This window comes from Schistocerca americana, chromosome 11 (assembly GCF_021461395.2).
Source record: "Schistocerca americana isolate TAMUIC-IGC-003095 chromosome 11, iqSchAmer2.1, whole genome shotgun sequence".
NCBI lineage: Eukaryota > Metazoa > Arthropoda > Insecta > Orthoptera > Acrididae > Schistocerca > Schistocerca americana.
This window is the reverse complement of record NC_060129.1, coordinates 157,651,560-157,672,823: the sequence shown is the minus strand read 5'-3', so window position 1 is coordinate 157,672,823 and position 21,264 is coordinate 157,651,560. Positions and strand designations below refer to the sequence as shown.

The following is a 21,264-nucleotide window of genomic DNA, read 5'->3' as shown; positions in this document are numbered from 1 at the left end:
AAATATAGGTGCAAAGCAAGACTGCAGGATTTTCGTAATTCTTTATGTTAAAAGTAGCAGAGGTCGCATAAAAAGCTTTATTTACTCCAGATTCGTTTGCATTACACTGAACTTGATCCTAGGATGTATGTGAGCTGCTGGTGGTTGTTCCGCTCGGCTAGGTCCAGCGGGGTGTCCGCATCGTCATTCCTGACTTCCCTGTCAGCCCCTGCCTCCAGTAGTGCAGTCGCCGCATCTGCGTGTCCACGCCATGCCGCATCGTGCAGTGGTGTCCCCCCATCGCTATCCCTGGCGTTGGGGTCGGCAGAGGATGCCGCCAGGAGCCGCACCACAGCCGCATTGTCATTCCATGCAGCCTGATGCAGAGGCGTGTTCTGCCAATTGTCCCTGGTGTTGACATCTGCTCCATCCTCCAGCAGACACCTCGCCACCTCCACGTGTCCCCTGATTGCTGCCCAGTGCAGTGGTGTCCGCTTGTCGTCGTCCTTCGCCTCCACGTCGGCCCCTACTGCCAGCAAAGTTCGCACCTTGCTCACTGACCCCTCCTTAGCTGCCACGATTAGCATCTGGTCCTTCTCTTCTCCAGAAAGATCCCTACATCAAAAGAAAGACACTTACAAATTGCTCCCAACACATACGTCTGAGGACAAAACACTATCGCAGAACTGTGATGAGTTCCAAAAAGTCATCTCTCCAAGAAGGTTACCACAGTAGACTGGTGTCCAAAATTAAAGCAAGAAACTGCGATTTCCCCATCGTGTGTCTAATTCCCAATGTAATCATGCCAACTGTCATCAGGTACCTGAACCATGGTGTTCTGCATGGTAGCTGGCATTCCAGTCACTGAACAACTACAACGATGAAGTCAGTGAAACTACAAAATGGGGTAGTGTTTGCTGGGTAGTCTCACATCCACAATCGCTGTAGACACAGTTACAGACGGTGGAGTATGCTACAGAGAAGACGCCTACCAGGCTCCCTGCGCTCTGTTGTTTCTCAGATGTGGGGACAGTTTGTAGAGACAGAAACTGTATCTCAAAGACGAGGGCAGGACCCAACACGTCTGATACCAGAAAGGGAGGGCCGCTATCTGGCTAAAAGGGCATCACTGCACCGCCTTGTTACTGCATGGCAACTGCCATCTAACCTCGCAGCATGCACTGGGTGTGTTGTATCGAGGTAGACGTTATACAGAAGGCATCATCAGCAGAGTGGCCTTTATTGTTAGAGATCTGTTGTATATGTACCTCTGACACATCTTCACAGAAAGAAATGTTAAAGTCGTCAACATGCCACCTAGATGGCCGAGCAAAGGATCCATGTCCTTTTCACAGGTAAGTTCCAATATAGTCTGTCGAGTGATTCTCGACGGATTTGCATATGGAGGGAATGCGGAACACGATTTCGGAAACCAAACAGCTTTGTAAGAGACTGATATCGAAGAGGACGCCTGATGGTGTGGCCACAGATTATGTTGACTACTCGAACACCTCTTCATGACGTTGTATGGGTGAATCGGCTAGGTTTAACTCCTGTCAGGTATCGCGACGAGATCTTAGGACCTCATATGCGGTTTTTGCGAGGTGCTCTGGCGTAGACTTCGTATTGGTGGACGATAATGCTAAGCCTCATAGAGATCAGGTGATTGACGTTTTCTTGGGAATTGAAGATATTGCACATATGGAGTGGTTCGCTCGATCTCCCAATTTGAATCCCATAGAGCATGCCGGGGACACACTAGGGAGATGGGTTGCATCACATAAGCATCCGCCAACAATTCTTTAAGACTTGCGAGTAGCTCTGCAGGAAGAATAGTGTAATTGCCTCCACATGAGATCGATGACACCATTCACAGCTTTCCCTGTCACTGTCAGGCTTGCATGAGTCAGAGGTGGTCACACCCGATGCTGAACACATTAACCAGATGTCGAATGGTGAGTGCAAATCGGTTAAGTTTTAAAAAAATAAGAACATTTTTATCTACCTTTGTGCATTTTGTAGCTGTTTATGTTTTTATATTTTACAACGTTTCTATTTTACTATCACCTGTTTCAACTATTTTATGGTAAAATACACGTAACCTTGCAAAATTTCCATTTGTTGCTTTAATTTTGGAAACTATGGTACATCAAATTTATACCATTCAAATTACTAGCCGAGCTGCATGTTGGCTTCGTAAACATACTAAAGACCTACTGATTGGGCCGAAACGTCGGTTTTAGTTTATTATTGTTGTTAGTTTTTAGCAATGACGCGGCATAATACCCAGAAGAATTTTAATCACTATGACACTGGTCGCGGAATCCTACGTTCTTATAACACTAAAGGCCTGACAGCATTTAGGTATATTGCTCTTGTGGTCTTCTGTCCAGAGACAGCTCTGATGCTGTTCTCCATACTACTATAGCCTGTGCAAGCTTCTTCAACGACAAGTAACTTCTGCAACCTACATCCTTCTGAATTTGCTTTGTGTATTCATCTTTTGGTCTCCCTCTACGACGTTTATCCTCCACGCTGCCCTCCAGTACTAAACTGGTGATCCCTTGATGCCTCTGAACATGCCCTACCAACCGATCCCTTCTTCTAGTCAAGTAGTACCACAAATTCTCCTTCTCTCCAATTCTGTTCAGTACCTCCTCATTAGTTACCTCATCTACCCATCTAATCTTCAGCATTCTTCTGTAGCACTGCATTTCTCTTCTATTACCTTCTTGTTTACATCGTTTCTTGTCCATCTTTCACTTCTATAGAGGCCTACACTCGATACAAAAACTTTCAGAAAAGACTTCCTGACACTTAAAATCTATACTCGATGTTAACTAATTTCTCTTCTTCAGAAACACTTTCCCTTCCATTGCCAGTATACATTTTATATCCTCTCTCCTTCGACCAAGATCAGTTATTTTGCTTCTCAAATAGCTTTACTCGTTTACTACTTTAAGTGTCTCATTTCCTAAGTTAATTCCCTCAGCATCACCTGATTTGACTGCATTCCTTTATCCTCGTTTCGCTTTTGCTGATGTTCACCTAATATCCTCCTCTCAAGACACTATCCATTCCATTCAACTGCTCTTCCAGGCCCTTTGCTGTCTGTGACAGAATTACAATGTCATTGGTAAACGTCAAAGTTTTTATTTCTTCTCCATGGCTTCTAATTCCTAATGCAAATTTTTCTCTTGTTTCCTTTACAGCTTGCTCAACATACAGATTGAATAACTACAGGGATAGGCTACACTGTCAGATCAAAAGTATCTAGATACCTCTATCTAATGTGTGTCTGAACAACAAGTGTAATGAGAGGCCGATCCGCCAGTATAAAAGGAGGCCGAGAGACTTGTGTCGTCAGTACAGAACCAGAAATAGCAGAATGTGTCCATCAGGGGGGTTAAGGACTTCGAATGTCCAATACACACTGGATGTCACCTGAGTAACAAATGTACCAGGAATGTTTCGACCCTTACACAGTAGCCCTAGGCGACTTTTGGAGACGCTGTTGTGAAGTGGAAATGCAGAGCAACAACCATAGCAAAAGGTAGAAGAGGCATGTACTGATGGACAGGAACCATGAAGCTTTATGGAGGGTCGCTGTAAAAAATCGCATGAAGCACTGCAGCCAGCACAAAGACTGTGCATAGGGAGGTAAAAAGAATGTTGTAAAATGGTCAAGCAGCCCCCCCCCCCCTCAATAAGGCACACATTTCTGCAGTCAGTGCTACGCAACACTTAAATTGGTGAAAAGCGTGACGCCACTGGACAATCGATGAATGGAAACGAATGGTCTGCGCAGATGAACCACCTGTGGCAATCCTATGGAAGGCTCTGTTTTTGGCTGATGACTGTTACCTGCCATCTTGTGTAATGTCAGAAGTGAAGGAGAGAGGAGATGGCGTTAAATTATTGGCACATTTCCGTGGTTATGGTATCATTCCCCTATTGAGCTTAAGAGAACACTAAATTCGACAGCATAGCAAGCACGTTTCCCAGCTTCGTGTACTGCATACTGTAGATCATCATTGTTTGCGTTAGCAAGACAGTGCTTCTTATCATAAATCATTATCTGTCAGGCAAGAATTTTTGGACAACAACATTATATGAATGTACTGCCCGCCCAGAATTCCGAGCTAAACCCAATGCAATTGCTCTGGATGAGTTAGAAGCTGGCTTCGCTGGAGACTGAAGCGTCCAACGTTGAGGAATAATGGGTTCTCATTTTCCACAGAAGTTCACACCCATTACTCAAAGTTCCCTCAGCAGAATAAAAGCCTTGATAGAGATGAAACTTTAACACACCCTTTATTAATTTTCTTTAATACGTGTCCATATACCGTCGATGAAACTGAATGTCTACTGAGAAACGGGCCATGTTATTTACATGTGACGTAAACACCTACATTTTGATACTACGAACTGCGTGTTGCATGCTCAGCAATAATATGTAGCACTTCCTTTATGAACTAAAGACAATATACATTCTATTAATCTGTCAAATGAGATTATTTTAGCAAGTAGTTTTCTACTCGGTTTAATGTGGCCTGCCACGAATTCCTCTCTTGCACCAACCTTCATCTGAAAGTAGCACTTACACCCTACACACTCAATTGATTGTTGGATGTATTTAAATCTCTGTCTTTCCCTTCAGTCTTTACGCTCTACATCTCCTTCGTCTTGCCAGTGTTTCCGTATGTCGCTGATTCTGGAGAGTAACCCCTCATTCCATATCTGACAAGTCCACCTAATTTTCAACACTTTTCTCTAGCACCACATTTGACACGCTCCTAGTCTCCTCAGTTTCGGTTTTTTGCCACTGTCTACGGTTCAATATCATACAAAGTAGTAATCCAAACATAAATGTTTCATAGCAGGAGAATTATGGTGGCTAGTTGTACCCATATTGCCTTTGCTACTATGCTTCTCATGCCCTTCTTGCTTCGTATATCAAGGGTTATTTTGGTTCCAGAATTTCTTAATATCGGCTACTTCATGACCACCAATTTAAGTGTTAAGTTTTCTGACATCTGCTATTTCTCAGTAGAATTTTCTTTTAGTGATTCATTCTCAATTCACATTCCTTACTCACCAGACTCTCCATTCAATCAACAGATCCTGTAACTCTTCACTTTCGCTGAGGATAGCAATGTCATCAACCAATTTTTTCATTGGCATCTTTTCACCGCGAATTTTATCCCACCCTTGAACTTTTATTATATTTCCATCACAGCTTCTTCAATGCGTAGATGGAATAGCAGGAGCAAAAGACTGCTCCTGTCCTACACACTTAATCTGAGCACTTTGATCTTTATCTTCCAGTCATACTGTTCCCTTTTGTTTCTTGTACATGTTGTAACCTACCTGTCCTTCCCTGTAATATAATCATATTTATGTAAGACTTTCGAAGATTCTGCAGAATTATATAATGTCGAACGCTTTTTCTAGGGCAAAAAACTTTTTGCTTGCTTCCATTATAACATACAACTTTCGAACCGCATGTCTGGTGCCTTTACTTCTCCTAAAGTCAATCTGATCGTCATCTGACAGTTTCTCAATTTTCTTTTCACTTTTTCTGTATATCATTCTCGTCTGCGGCTTGGATGTATGAGTAAGAAAGGTGATTGCGCACTAGTCCTCACACTTATCTGCCCTTGCTATCTTGGGAAATATGTGGATGATATTTTTGTAAAAGAGTGGTGGTATGTCGCCAACTCACAGATTCTACACTCCAACTTGAATTGTCGTTTGGTTGCCACTTTAGCCATTGAACTTAGTAGTCCTGATGAAGTGTTAGGTACCCTGTCAGTTTTATTCGTTGTTAAATCATCCAGAGTTCTTTAAACTACTGGCTCTAATAGTAGATCCTGTATATCTTCCACGTCGACACAGATTCCTTCCTCTATCAAATCATCAAACAAGGTCCCCATTCGTAGAGGCTCTCAATGTAATCTTTCCACCTATGTGCTCTGTCTTCTGAGGCTGGCAGTGGAATTCCCATGGTGTTTGTAATTTTGATTTTTCTATATTATGTGTCAGTCCTGCAACAGACTGTTTCTTTTTAGTTTTTTCACAATTTTTCTGCAGTTGTTTCACCTAGTCTACGCGGCAGATCCCACATATGTCATTTCTAAATGGCCTACACTGAGGTGACAAGCCATTCAATAGTGGTGTGCACATATACAGACAGCGGAAGTATCACATACACAAGGTACAAAAGTGCGGTGCATTGGCAGAGCTGTCATATGTACTCAGGTGATTCGTGTGAACGGGTTTCCGTCGTGATTATGGCCACACAGTGGGGATTAACTTTCAACACCAAATAGTAGTTGGAGCTAGATGCATAGGACATCCCATATCGGAAATAGTTAGGGAATTCAATATTCCAAGATACACAGTGTCAAGAGTGTGCCAAGAATACTAAATATCAGGCATTATCTCTCATCACAGTCAATGCTGTGGCTGACGGCCTTCATGTAACGACCAAAAGCAGCGGCTTGTGCATGTAGTGGTCGGTGCTAAGAGACAACCAATACTGTGTGAAATAACCGCAGAAATCAATGTAGAATATACGACGAACGTATCTACTAGGACAGTGCGCCAAATTTGCCGTTAAGTGCTGTGGCAACAGATGACCAATGCGAGTGACTTCACTACCAGTATGTTACCACCCGCAATTCCTTTCCTGGTCTCGTGACCATGATGGTTGAATGCTAGACGACTGGAAAAGCGTGGCCTGGTCAGATAAGCCTCGGATTCAGTTGGTGAGAGCTGATTGTAATGTTCAAGTGTGGCGTAGACCCCACGAAGCTATGGACCCAACTTGCCAAAGAGGGACTGTGCAAAATGGTGTTGGCTCTGTAATGGCATGCACTGTGCTTACGTGGAAAGGGCTGGGTCCTCTCGTCCAACTGAAAGAACCATTGACTGGAAATGGTTATGTTTGGCTACTTGGAGACCATTTTCAGCCATTTGTTGACTCAATTTTCTCAAACAACGATATAATGTCCGTGGGCAACAACTGTCCACGATTGATTTGAGGAACATTGTGGACAACTGGTGTAAATGATTTGGCCACCCGGAACGCGCATCATGAATCCCACCGATGATTTATTGGACATAATAGAGAGGTCATTTCTTGTACAAAATCTTGCAGCAGGAACACTTTCGTAGTTGTGGATGGCTATAGAGGCAGCCTGGCAACGTATTTTTACAGGGGACTTCCAACGACTTCTTGGGTCCCCACCACCTCGAGTTGTTGCTCCAGGTTGCGCACAAGCAGGTCTGACATGACATTAGGAGGTATCCCACGACTCTTGCCACCTCAGTGAATGTAGCTGTATTCCTGTCTTTCTCTGAACATTTACATGCTTTCTTATTTCGTTGATCAGTGGCAGTCTTTCTACAGTTACTCAAGGTTTCTTCGAAATTAGCTTCCCTTTATCTGTGTCTATCTGTCCACCACCTGTGATTTTACGTTCTAGAGATGTCCACTCCTCTTCAATTGAATAGCCTACTGTGATATTCCTTACCGCCATTTACACATCGTTCATTAACTTCAAGCACATCTCATCATTTCTCATTACTGCATGATGCTACATCGCTCTATGCTCATTCTTCTGGACGATTCTGTTAAACGTCACTCTACTCTTAATAATTATTAAATCTTTGTGTACATCTGGGTACACCTTACGTTCCAATATCTGATGTCGCAATCTCTGTCTGACAATGAAGTAATCCAGCTCGAATCCTTCAGTGTCTCTGGGTCTTTTCCAAGCATATTTTTCCTCACATGATTCCTGAACAGAGTATTTGTTATTACCATTTCAATTTGACTGCAGAATTCAATTAGACTTTTACCTCTCTCATCACTGTGCCAAGCCCATAATCCCCATGACAATTTCTTCTTTTCTTTCCTCTACTATCGCATTTCAATTCCATACTTCCTGTCTTTTCTCCTTTTGCTTGTGTCGTTGCCATGTTGTCGGTATTCGTTTGATGTCGAAACGCCGGCAGGTGTGGCCGAAGGGTTCTAGGCGCTTCAGTCTGGAACCGCGTGACCGCTACGGTCGCTGGTTCGAATCCTGCCTCGGGCATGGATGTGTATGATGTCCTTAGGTTAGTTAGGTTTAAGTAGTTCTAAGTTCTAGGGGACTGATGACCTCAGATGTTAAGTCCCATAGTGCTCAGAGCCATTTGAACCATTTTTGATATCGAATCTGGTGAGAAAAACTGTCATTGAGCAGTTCACAGTAGCCCACACACTCCCCTGCTTTCCTATTTATAACGAATCCCATTATACAATTTGATGTTGATATTACCCCAATGCGTCTTATGGCAAATCCTTTGCTTTCTTCTATTTCACATCAATGACCCCCACTGTATCTACACTGGGTCTTTGCAGTTCCGTTTTTAAACTCCCTAGCTTTCCAACTACAACCAAACTTAGGAATTCAAAGCTCCAAGTCATAAAATGTTATCCCTAAGTTACTTATTCTACGGTCACTTCCACCTTGACAGTCCATTCCCAGGGATCCAAAAGGGTAACTTGTCCAGAATATTTTCTCAATGCAGATGCTGTCACGACAAGGTTCTTCTGGAGGTTTCACCCTAAAATATTTTCTAAATCCTCAACCGAAAGAGGCTGAAGGTCTTAGCAATTTAATTTAAATGGAACCTGGCTGGAGGCTGCATATAAAACACTAAGGAGAGTTACCATGAAAAGGCAGAAGGAGGTATCTTAAAATAATTCATGCAAACGGGCAAGACAAGAGCATTAATTTAAGAGATATTGAAACTTGGCTGAAGGAAGCACATCAGCAAATAATGTAATGGGTTAAGCCCTAGAAAGAAGAGTTTGAATTTTAAAAGACACAAGGCCGTATCTTAAAAATTTTCATATAAAATTAGGCTGAAGGCCCCTATACAAAAATAACAATCCCATGCCTTAAGGACAAGGTAAGAACATTAATTTTAGCTGATATTGATACTTGGCTGAAGGCCATATATCAAACAAATTGTTCAACGGCTAAAGGCCTAGAAAAGAGTTTCAATTTAAAAGGGACAAAGCTCTATCTTAAAACATTTCATGCAAAAGGGCAAAACAAGGAAATTAATTTAAGAAATATTAAAACTCAGCTGAAGGCCGCACATCAATAAAATAACTAAAACCCAAACAGGGAAATTACTATTAGCACACAAGGAACGGCCCTCAGAAGTTTCCAACGGTTAGCCAGGGATCGTAACACTAATGCCCGTTTAGGCGAGAAAGGCAGCTTGACCAGCAGTCTCTAAATCGGAAGGCAACCCAACCGACAGACAGCCGAAGAAGCAAGCACCTGATTTCGGTCACCGGACCAAAAACACTACAACCAAATTTGCAGCGAGGCGAAGAGACCATTAACACTCGTCTTAAAATATTGTTGTGTTAATAGGCCCAGGCACAATAACTACTGACATATATGAACGTCGCAACGGCTGTGGAACTACACGTCGTGGGGGACAGCATCAACTCAGTATGAAAACATTCACACGCTGCTGTGTCTTAGCCGATCAACTGGCTACTGCAGTAAGCAGACAGCATTACAGAACTTCTACATCTACATCGATACTCTGCAAATCACATTTAAGTGCCTGGCAGAGGGTTCATCGAACCACCTTCACAATTCATTATTCCAATCTCGCATAGCACGTGGGAAGAATGAACACGTATATCTTTCCGTATGAGCTCTGATTTCCGTTGTTTTATCTTGGTGATCGTTCCTCCCTATGTAGGTCGGTGTCAGCAAAATATTTTCGCATCGAAGGAGAATGTTGGTGATTGGAATTTCGTGAGAAGATTCCGTCCGCCTTTCTTTTAATGATCTCCAGCCCCAGTCGTGTATGATTTCTGTGACACTCTCTCATATTTCGAGACAATGCAAAACGTGATGTCTTTCCTTGAACTTTTTCAATGTACTCCGTCAGTCCTATCTGGTAAGGATCCCACACCGTGCAGCAGTATTCTAAAAGCAGACGGACAAGAGTAGTGTAGGCAGTCACCTTAGTAGGTCTGTTACATTTTGTAAGTGTCCTGCCAATAAAACGCAGTCTTTCGTTATCCTTCCCCACAACATTTTATATGTGTTCCTTCCAATTTAAGTTGTTCTTTACTGTAATACGTAAGAATTTAGTTGAATTTATGGCTTTTAGATTAGACTGATTTATCGTGTAACGGAAGTTTAACGTGTTTCTTTTGGCACTCATGTTGATGACCTCACACTTTTCGTTATTTAGGGTCAACTGCCACTTTTCGCACCATTCAGATATCTTTTCTAAATCGTTTTGCAGTTTGCTTTCATCTTCTGATGACTTTATTAGTCGAAAAACCACAGCTTCATCTGCAAACCACCAAAAACGGCTGCTCAGATTGTCTCCAAAATCGTTTATATAGATAAGGAATAGCGAAGGGCCTATAACACTACCTAGGGGAACGTATTGCTCAGTCGAACTGACACAGGGTACACAGTGTTGCACGAAACACTGCCACAAGAAACTCGAACACTCGTAAAAGGAATGACTGATGAACAAGTAGGACATATCACAGGAGGACACACACACAAAACCGAAGGACAGTCGGTGACGAAACACGTCGTCTGACCACACGACCGACCAGCAACCAACCAAGGTCATTTGCACTCAAACCACGTGTATCAGCAACGGTCGGGCGAGTCTCGCCTGTCCGGAGCTCAATGCAGCTCCTAACCGACTGAACCCGATGTCTCTCGGGAAGTGGGAGACACGGCGATCCTGGCACAATGGCTCTGACCCAATCATGCAGAGGTAGCTCTTGCCCATTGGCCAAGACGTTCTGCACAAGAAGGAACCGAACCACATCCTGCAAGATGAGCCAGTGATGAGGCCCAGAAGCGGTGAAAAAGACCAAATATATGTCGGCCGATGAGACGACCAGCGGTCGTCCCGCTCCAATCTCCGTCCGTCAAACAGTTCATCCTCTGTCACGAGCGGTCTGCGAGCACTGGCTGTCCGCGACTCACCGGCGCTCCTTCCCCGACTTCACTGCTGCTGCGTCCCGACTGCACTGCTGGTCCGTCTCCAACTCAGCCGACTTTCTTCGGATGGTCGACGTCCCAGAGACGCTGGCTCGGACCCAGCCATGCAGAGGGAACACAACCGACATCTCTGCACAGGAAGGAACCGACTGAAAATACACCTCGTCGATGAGGTGACCGACCGAACGCCCAACCAACGGTAGCCCTCGCTGGTACTAGCTGTGCGGACCTCCCGGAGGCTCAGTATCTGACTGCAACTACGTTTGGACTGCACTTCTGCCGCGTTCCAACTCCAACCGCTCCAGGTCCGATCACCCTCACTGACGACCAGACACACGACGACACGGAAATACTGTCGGTTGCTCCAGAGATGGTACGACAGTGCACGTATGGAAAGCGCTGCTGCTGCCGCTCACGGACAAGTAAGGTAGGAAGTTAGTGACGCTAGTAAGTAGAATAAGTAAACGAGGCGGGAGTAATGTAATAGAAGATGACATGGAATAAATGGCATGAACACGACTCACGCGTTCCCACAGACCCTGTGAGAGAATATCTCGTTATAGTGTAGGGAGAGTATTCGTGGAAATGCAAGACAATGCAAGTTTCAGAAAGTGTGAAGGTGATTGCTAGTCATAAGCAACAATCAAGATCCAGCCCCTACAGAATTAATTCATAAGATAGGAAACCATCCCTGTAAACAGAAACTGCATCTAATACACCAACACAGTTGCTATATTGGGGGATATATTCAGTATTATTGCATCTTGCAACAAATAATTTCATTAAGCGGCTCAGTTGTGTTAGGAATTGAAAATACGACAAGCTGCAAACCCATAGAAGAGTGTAGAGAATCCCTTGCATCCTTGCCTCGTCGAACGTCACAGTTATAAAAGAAGTAACTTTATACGAGAACTATAACTTCTGCTTTGTCAAAAACAGGAATTAGCGACATTCGATTTCTTTGCTTTAACACTAGGCTATCTCCCGAACATGTCGCGCTGTAGTTGTGGACAGTCTGCACATGAAGTGATGGAACTCACCGCAGGAGAGAAACGGCGGCGTCATCCGGCTGTGGAGTCGTCTGGGGAGTGGTGGGGGCCACAGCTGTGGCTGGGCTCCGGCCGTCGTCGCTGTGGCCACTGTGCGGCTGCGGGGAGGGGCCGGTCCTGCCCTCTCCAGCGCTCGGCGTGCTGCGCAGAAGGAACACTGCCTCAAAAAGGGTTTTCACATCGAAGTCAGTGGTCAGATTACCACAGACTGTACGCTGAGGTACTGTCCACACACAGATAATGCGAAACACACTGCCAAAGACAGTAGCGAGCCCGCTAAGATGAATTACTCAGAATTCAGATAATCAGTTTACACATTGCTTCTCCTAATTTTCTCGTACCTGTGGCCTAGAATATTACACAGTATTTGGTACAAAATAATACATAAATATAAGGCTCGTACGAAGCTCAGCAATTACGCTTATGACAGCTATGTGTTGACATAGTTTCAAAGTGAACGAGAGCAGACCGACCTCTCTGGAGGCCATCTGAGTGCCACCGGTTTTTAATTATCTGTTGTCAGTTATTTTAAATTTTAGGCTTATGGTTATTTGTTTTGTTTTCTTAAAATTTTGCAAACTTAATTTTTAAATTTGGCTTTCAAGCTTAAACACTGCAGCCTTCTGCCTTTAAAGATTAAGATAATATAATTTAAAATTTTGAAGTTTAATTGTGGCCCTCAACCATTGGTACTGCACTTTCCATATGTTGCCCCTTAAAATTATTTTGTTGCTATCTTAACTGGATTATTATCTTGCTGATTTTTAAGATTTTTTGTTGTTAAACATGCTGGCTTTGTGCTTTTAAAGGTCTATGGCAATATAGTCTGAAGTTATGAAATTTGTGTCCCTCAGCCATTTCTGTTGCACCTTGCATATGTTGCTTTTTTTGGGGGTTTTAAATTATTTTATTGCCGTCTTAACGGAATTTTTGGTTTTTGTAAGGTTTCTTGTTCGCCTTCTTCCTTTAAAGGTCTATGCCAATATATTCTGAAATTTTCGAATTTAATTGTGGCCCTCAGCCATTTGTATTGCACTTTGCGTATGTTGTTTCTGAATTATTTTATTGTTTTCTTAATTGGGTTTTATCTTTAAGATTTCTTGTTGGAGGCCTTCAGCTATTGAAGAGTTACATTCGTGGCTATGTGCCATTTTGGTAGTAAAGGTTATTAATGTAGAATGAATGACGGTTGGAAGCAGTAACTGACTTCAACCCTTGGCCCTTTCCACAATCTTATTACCTGTTCTGACCAGCCGGTTTAGCGGGCGTATCAGTATTGTTAGCCAATCAATAGATTGTAGTAATACCTAGGAATCGTATTTTTGTGCAAAGATACACGTTTTTCAATAGAACCACTCCTATTGACATTAACAGACTAAAAGTAGCGTAAATCAGAATGTCACTGGTGTTTGTTGCAGGAGTCCTTTACGAGATACCGAATTTTGAAATATTCCAGATCGGCACTTCTTTGAGGCATCTATCCTGCTTAGGTACTAATTACAATTTCTTTATATTTGCTTACATTGTGCTTGCGTGTTCTTTGAGAGCATTTCAACATGCTATTCAGTTAGTGTGTGACAGTCCAATGGTAACAACACCTGTGTTTGTATGACATACACTATGTCACCAAAGGCATCTGGACACCCCCAAAAACATTCGTTTTTCATATTAGGTGCATTGTGCTGCCACATACTGCCAGGTACTCCATATCAGCGACCTCAGTGGTCATTACACATCGTGAAAGAGCAGAAAGGGGCACTCTGCGTAACTCAAGGACTTCGAATGTGGTTAGGTGACTGATGTGTCACTTGTGTCATACATCTGTAAGCGAGGTTTCAACACTCCTAAACATCCCTAGGTCACTATATCCGATGTGATAACGCAGTGGAAACGTGAAAGGACATATACAACACAAAAGCGTACAGGCCAACTGCATTTGTTGACTGACTGACTGCCGACAGTTGAAGAAGGTCTTAATGTGGAATAAGCAGACATCTATCTAGACCATCACATGGGAAATCGAAACTTCATCAGGATCCACTGCAAGTACAGTCACAATTAGGTGGGAGGTGAGATAACATGGATTTGACGGTCAAGCAGCTGCTCTTAAATCACATATCACGGTGGTAAATGCCAAATGACACCTCGCTCGGTGTAAGGAGCGTAAGTATTGGACGATTGAACAGTAGAAAAACGTTGTGTGGAGTGATTAATCACGGTACACAATGTGGCGATCCGATGGCAGGGTGTGGGTATGGCGAATGCCCCAAGAACGTCTTCTGCCAGCGTGTGCAGTAACAACAGTAAAATTCGGAGGCGCTGGTTTCATGATGTGGACGTATTTGTCATGGAGGTTTTGCGTGGCATTATCACAGCACAGGCCTACATTGAAGTTTAATGTACATTCTTTCTTTCCACTGTTGAAGAGCAATTTGGGAATGGCGTTTGCATCTTTCACCACTTTCAAGAACCTGTTCATAATGCGCAGCCTATAGCGGAGTGTTTACACGACAATAACATCGCTATAATGGACTGGGCTTCACACAATCCTGACCCAAATCCCATTGAACACCTTTGGGATACTTTGGAAAGTCGACCTCGTGCCAGGCCTCGCTGAGCGACATTGGTACCTCTCCTCAGAGCAGCACTCTGTGAAGAGTGGGCTGCCATTCCCCAAGATACCTTCCAGCACTTGATCGAACGAGAGTGTAAGCTGTCATCAACGTTAAGGGTGGGCCAACACCATATTGAATTCGAGCATTACCGACAGAGGGCACCACGAAATTGTAAGTCATATTCAGCCAGGCGTCCGGATACTTTGATCACATAGTGTATATCAGAAAATGATATCAATTTTACTGTGCAGGCACATCTAATTAAACTTAGTGGTGGACGTTTTATACTTGGCAGTACACACACTCAGAGCTGTGCAACGTAGATGAGTGGCTTACCTGGTGTCTGTTGGCGTCTCTGCAATCAGGTGAGTCAACTGCACAACAGTTTGTGGGTCGTTGACTACAGCCTCACCCCAGCCCTGCGTCGCGACCACGTGGAGCAAGTGGGACTTTATGAAGACGATGGCGGCCTGCTTCAGCCTGTTAGCAGAGTGTCTAATCGCGAGAACACCTGTGGCTGCCGCAGTCTCGATAGACAGCTGTGAGGCCGCCTGTTGCTCGCAATGCGCCTTCAGTACCGACAAGCCGTATTTGTCGGCGGCGACCAGCAGCTTTGGGGCCATGCTGGGCAGCTGGGGCACCTGCAGGGTGTAGAGGTATGCCAGCACCTGGCGCATCACAGGACCCTCTGTGTCCGAGTGTACGAGCTGGTTGCTGCTGCCCTCTACAGTGACGCGACGGAACATGTCCGCAAACACGGGACTCCTGGCGGCCAAGACAGCCCTGTGAGCCACGAGCCGCGTGTCTCCGGCCAGCAGAGTCACCACAGCGCCGTCCCCAGCGTCCAGCAGGGCGCCCAGATCCTCGGCCGTGGCCTCCTCAGCCGCCTGAACTCGTCCCACTGTGAGGGATTCTGGAACACAGTGTCACTGATCACTTCTTTGCCCTCACACAATACTCTCTATACTTGTATGAGCCGCAATCAAATCTGTATGAACCTGCAGTTAGGATATGTTTCCAATCACATGCCAGTTGCAACAATATGATTTCTTTGCTGTGTCAGACTGATGCCGAAAGTGAATAGGTAAAAATCATTAAAAATACTTTATAAGGGGGGATGTAACGGAAAATGATAACATTTATTTAAAAATCATTACCGTCATATTTATTAATGTGCAATCTAAAATTTTGTATGCATAAAGCAAAAGAGCTGTGTTTCAACAGCCAAATATAATAAAATATGCATGATTAATATTTTGCCAAAATTTTAATTTTTCATTTTTTATTTTCTTTTTTATAAAAAGCCATAGCTCATATTCTAATGATGCAATTAATCTGAAAATTTTATTGTAGTGTCCTGAAAAGGTTATAAGACCACTGAACCACAGTTATTAATTGTGGTACAAATTGTATCATTAAGAGTTTTTAATTTTGCGCATCCAAATTTCCTTTTTCTACATACAATCATCTAAATATCCGCAAGTAAGTGGTGGATCCACAATTTTTTAGTTCCAACGAGACAGCAGAGCGTTGTTAACAGTTCCTGAAAATTTCATAGCATTAGAACATATACTTTTTGAGGCAAGGCTTCCAATAAAGTAAAAAAAATGTAAAACAGAGAAAATGATGTTCAAAGATTTTCTTCTCATACTTCTAAATGTAATAAGCTTACCTCAATTTTAAAATCCTCCATACTGATATTCCTCATCCTCCAGGTTTATCTTCTCTCCTCTTAGAATATGCATGGCCTGTTTTTGCAGGTAAGACACTGATCTGTTAGCTTCCTTGACCCTGCTCTCGTCGATGGTGTAAAATCCTTTTCTTGTATGCACAGCAGGATCTGTACCAAATCTCTTCAGAACTTCAATTCTGCCATTATTTCCATTATTGTAACATATAACGGCATCATAGACACCTATTTTAAGTACTTGAAGTCCACAGAAAGTCCTTTTTGAGCATGTAATCCAAATTAAATTACTGAGGCTTTCATATGCAATTTTGTGACTTTCCGTGAAGACAGTTCCTCAATAAATCAGGGCTTGCAAGAAACTTGAATGTGGGATTAAATGCTTTCATAACATATTCTGGTAATGAGTGTTATGGGAATACATCTCATTTTATATTGTTCAACTTACACTGATCGTCTTTTAGACGCAGATGGTACACTGGTGCTTTGTCACTGGATAAGCTAAGAGCTTAAGTTCTTCACTTCTAATTTCTTCCTCTTTTTTTTGGTAACCCGATTTCCATGAAACCTCCATTTCCTAAACATAGTTTTGCCACCACCAATTATGCATAAATGTGGACTCCCACGTAAAGATTTGTGAATTCAACCTTCCACCTACTAATATGTATTAGTATTGTCAAAACGTAAATGAACCACATGCAAGAAAGTTTTCAGGCAATGATATAGACGTCAGCCAAAGGAATCGAAAGAAAATAGCTTTGACAGTGACAAATATTCCACTGAAGCAACCAGTTTCCCAGTTGTTGGAAAAGGCACCGGCTGTGTAGAGTTAATCAGTTTAACAATTTAATGGCATTTCTAAAACCGCTATCACGATAAAATTCACACACAGCATAGAGTAAACTGTGTAGATGAAGAAAATAATATTTTTGAAAAATCCATTTTTGGACCAAAATCTATTACATCCTCCCTTAGAACTTTCCTATTTGCTTGTACAAAAAGCCCAGAAGGAACAGACCTCTTATCGTTAATCTCTTTCTACAATTACTTGTGCAGAATATCAAAATGGAGATCTAGCACAATACTAAGAGCGTCAGAAGGTAGTGTATTCAATACACAGTCCTGATTTCTGCAGTTATTTAAGGAAACAACGATATTTTGCGCCTGAAATCTGTATACTCTGCCCTTAACCGCTAATCCAGCAAGTTTCTCTGCAGGAACTGATACTCACAGGGGATCAACTAACTGCTATCACGGTCTGATATGACTTTCTAGAAACATAACATCGAGATGGTGGGCATAGCTAGATCCAAATCCTGACATTCTCCAATCTCACAACACCCAACATTGTGTTGAGTAGAGGCATAATTAGCCCCCCCCCCAATGGATATAATTAAATTTATGAGGGATGAAAACAAATGTGTCTAAATGTGTTTCGCTCACAATACTAAATTATTTCCAAAAGATTACTTTTACTATTACTATTTCATAATGATGTGATAGTTATTGCATAAGTTACCATTAATTAATGGTTATTTTCAAATAAAGCATTAACGAATTACACGATGTGGTGCAAATAGAGGTTGCCAAACGAATGTATGGACTTCATCTTCCACACATAATCCTCCTGCTATACACAGTAGTTTGTACTTTGTACCATGGACCTATGGTAAAGATATCAAGGCATATAAATTGCATACGGTAAATGTCTCATAAAATGCACAGTAGTTTGTACCATGCACGTATGATAGAGAAATCGAGATACACAAACCACATACCTTTAAATATCTCCATAACAATACATGAAATAAATTAAACCTTAACTCAAGACATATTATGTAGTGGCCCCTGTTCTGTTGTAGGGTGTGTACAGTATTATTATTATTACTATTATTATGATTATTATTTGTAGCACCTAGTAAGACACAAAGCATTGGTAAAATGAAATAGTTCGATTTCTGACAGTACAGGAGTAAGGAGTCCAGCAATCAAGTGATTCAGAAAAAGTAAGTAGAGTGCAAGGATTTTAAATTGATTGATTTTAAATAAGGCTGTAGGTGAGGGTGAAACAAGTGTCATGAGAGAGAGAGAAGTGGTGTGGAGGAAGCATGTTTTGCAACAAGTATATACCTTCACTGGAGACAGTTAACTTTCGTTTTCAAGGACTAGTAGATGCAATGAGAAAGGCTACATCATACTACGAAAAATGGTTGTTACAAATAAGATGTACCAGACATGTCATTGTCTCATTCGTCAGGGTCATGGGTATGACGCCCTGAGTCCACCCTGATGCATGGAGCCCAGTCCTGCCACTGACAGGCTTCTCAGGGCCAAATGGATGAGTGGTGACAGATCATGGACTTCCTGTAGAAGCTGCTGATAGACCAGTGGATAAGCGGTGACAGATCATGTACTTCCCATAGAAGCTGCTGACAGCCAAGTGGATAAGCAGTGACAGATCATGTACTTCCTGTAGAAGCTGCTGACAGTCCAGTGGATAAGCGGCGACAGATTATGTACTTCCCGTAGAAGCTGCTGACAGCCAAGTGGATAAGCAGTGACAGATCATGTACTTCCTGTAGAAGCTGCTGACAGTGTAGTGGATAAGTGGCAACAGATCATGTACTTCCCGTAGAAGCTGCTGACAGCCAAGTGGATAAGCGGTGACAGATCATGTACTTCCTGTAGAAGCTGTTGACAGTCCAGTGGATAAGCGGCGACAGATCATGTACTTCCCGTAGAAGCTGCTGACACTCCAGTGGATAAGCGGCGACAGGTCATGTACTTCAAGTTGAAGCTGCTGACAGTCCAGTGGATAAGCGGCGACAGATCATGTACTTCCCGTAGAAGCTCCTGATCGCCAAGTGGATAAGCAGTGACAGCTCATGTACTTCTGTAGAAGCTGCTGACAGCCAAGTGGATAAGCAGTGACAGATCATGTACTTCCTGTAGAAGCTGCTGACATTCCAGTGGATAAGCGGCGATAGATCATGTACTTCCCGTAGAAGCTGCTGACAGCCAAGTGGATAAGCAGTGAGGGACCATGTACTTCCTGTAGAAGTTGCTGACAGTCCAGTGGATAAGCGGCGACAGGTCATGTACTTCCCGTAGAAGCTGCTGACAGCCAAGTGGATAAGCAGTGACTGATCATGTACTTGTTGTAGAATCTGCTGACAGCCAAGTAGATAAGCAGTGACAGATCACGTACTTCCTGTAGAAGCGACAGCAAGAGGTGATAGTAATTCAGGTATCTGTGGTATATCTGATAGATGACTGTTGAGAACTCTCCAGAAACACCCATGCACAGCAGATCCCAGTCGACTGATCCTAGCTTATAAACGTCAGCTGACTCTTCCCACTTTCAAGGATAGTTTACAGAGTGTGGCTGCAGTATGGTTGGTGTAATGTCTTACAGAACGGCAAACAAGTATCGCTAAAGTAATCCTTCTATTCTTTTTTATACTCTGGACCAGTTAAGTTCGAAGGATAGCTAGTTACCATTAAGATCTGAAGCAGTCTGTACACAAATCGAGATTTTCTTTACGGCAGCAGTAGCACCTTCTATAAAAGCTACTAATTTCCTGAAAGTGTTTAGATGTAGTAATCGAAAACAAAATCAAAATCATCGTTAGTTTACAGCAAATGCAGACAACAGAACACGACATGTTACTTACAACAAGCACTACACACACACACTGGTTTTCTATGACGTACCAATACACATCATTGGTAACTTACGGAAATTCTCAAAAATTTACGTTTATTCACGTTGATACACAATAAAATATTTGGTAAATGTTTCTTTGAATGGGGTTGCTAGTCCAAAGTTTTTATCGAGGAGAAATGTTAAACGCAACTGACGTTATAGCACAAAGTACGTTTCCCGTGGCACACAGCATACGAAAATACTTAATTTATTGCAACACAAGCTCGGATTTTGATGCAGTTGACACAAAGAACATGTTTAAAATTGATGAGAAGTTTTGGGACCCGAATTTTAGAGGCGAATTAATCTGACACATCTGATTTTACTTGGACACGAAGGAAATAGAGGAAATTGTGAGTAAATAGCCATGGGAAAAAAGTGCGGTGTGGAGCACAACTCAACTAAAGGAGTGTTGGTAAACTTTTGTGAAAATTCCATGTACAAACCCTAGGAGTCGATGAATGGGAGTATACGGAACAAAAACTGTCTAATGATGTCCGGAAATGCATGCTAGGCACCATTTATTGAATCATACTTTGTTACAGAAGCTACAGTGTAATTCCATGCAGCGACGGTTACAGTATTCACGGTTTTCTCCTAGAGGGTGATACTGTTTCTCGCACATAATGACCTAGGATGCAGAAAGTCATGAAGGACGTAACCTAAATGATCGGACACCAGAGTTGGAAGAAAATGTAATCAGCACTGTGGAAGGCGACCGCCATATCAGTAGCAGGCAGTTGGCCCACCACTACAGGGTAAGCCAGACGACCGTGTAGAACATTCTCCATGACAACTGGTACTACCCTTATCAGTTAGAGCGTGTGCAGGGCTTAGTAGTGACAGACTTTCCACATCTGTACCAGTTTTGTCACTGGTTTCTTCACCAGGTAACCACGATTCCGGAATCTGTGTCATCCATCCTATTCAAAGATGACGCCATCCTTACGTGATCTTCAGCTTTTACAACAGCCATCTTTGGGATGGTATGCAGAAGGCCCATGGTATGATGACAGCGAATCATCAGCATCGTGGCAGCCTGAATGTCTGGGCTCGGATAATTGGCGACCTATTTTGGGACCAGTCTTCCTCCCACGTCGCCTGACAGGTCGGAAATATCGGCGTTTCTTGTGGGTGACTTGCTGGAAACAGTGCACTGATGATTCTAAGG

At 42.9% G+C, this 21,264-nt stretch overlaps 1 protein-coding gene across 1 annotated transcript; it reads right to left on the bottom strand.

Moving 5' to 3' along the window:
• Window positions 1-63: 63 nt before the first annotated feature.
• On the bottom strand, window positions 64-15,909 carry LOC124553422 (poly [ADP-ribose] polymerase tankyrase-1-like). Its single transcript, XM_047127285.1, has 3 exons — window positions 15,037-15,909; window positions 12,077-12,226; window positions 64-594 (listed from the first exon to the last, which is right to left on the bottom strand). Exons 1-3 carry the CDS (start codon window positions 15,444-15,446, stop codon window positions 102-104), a joined length of 1,053 nt encoding a protein of 350 aa, XP_046983241.1. The 5' UTR covers window positions 15,447-15,909; the 3' UTR covers window positions 64-101.
• Window positions 15,910-21,264: the final 5,355 nt, after the last annotated feature.

Coding starts and splice junctions, on each gene's coding strand:
- LOC124553422 (XM_047127285.1), bottom strand. CDS start 15,446: ATGTTCCGTCGCGTCACTGTAGAGGGCAGCAGCAACCAGCTCGTACAC. Junction 12,227..15,036: donor GAGACGCCAACAGACACCAG/GTAAGCCACTCA, acceptor CCTTCTGCGCAG/CACGCCGAGCGCTGGAGAGG. Junction 595..12,076: donor GCCGCCGTTTCTCTCCTGCG/GTGAGTTCCATC, acceptor CTTTTGATGTAG/GGATCTTTCTGGAGAAGAGA.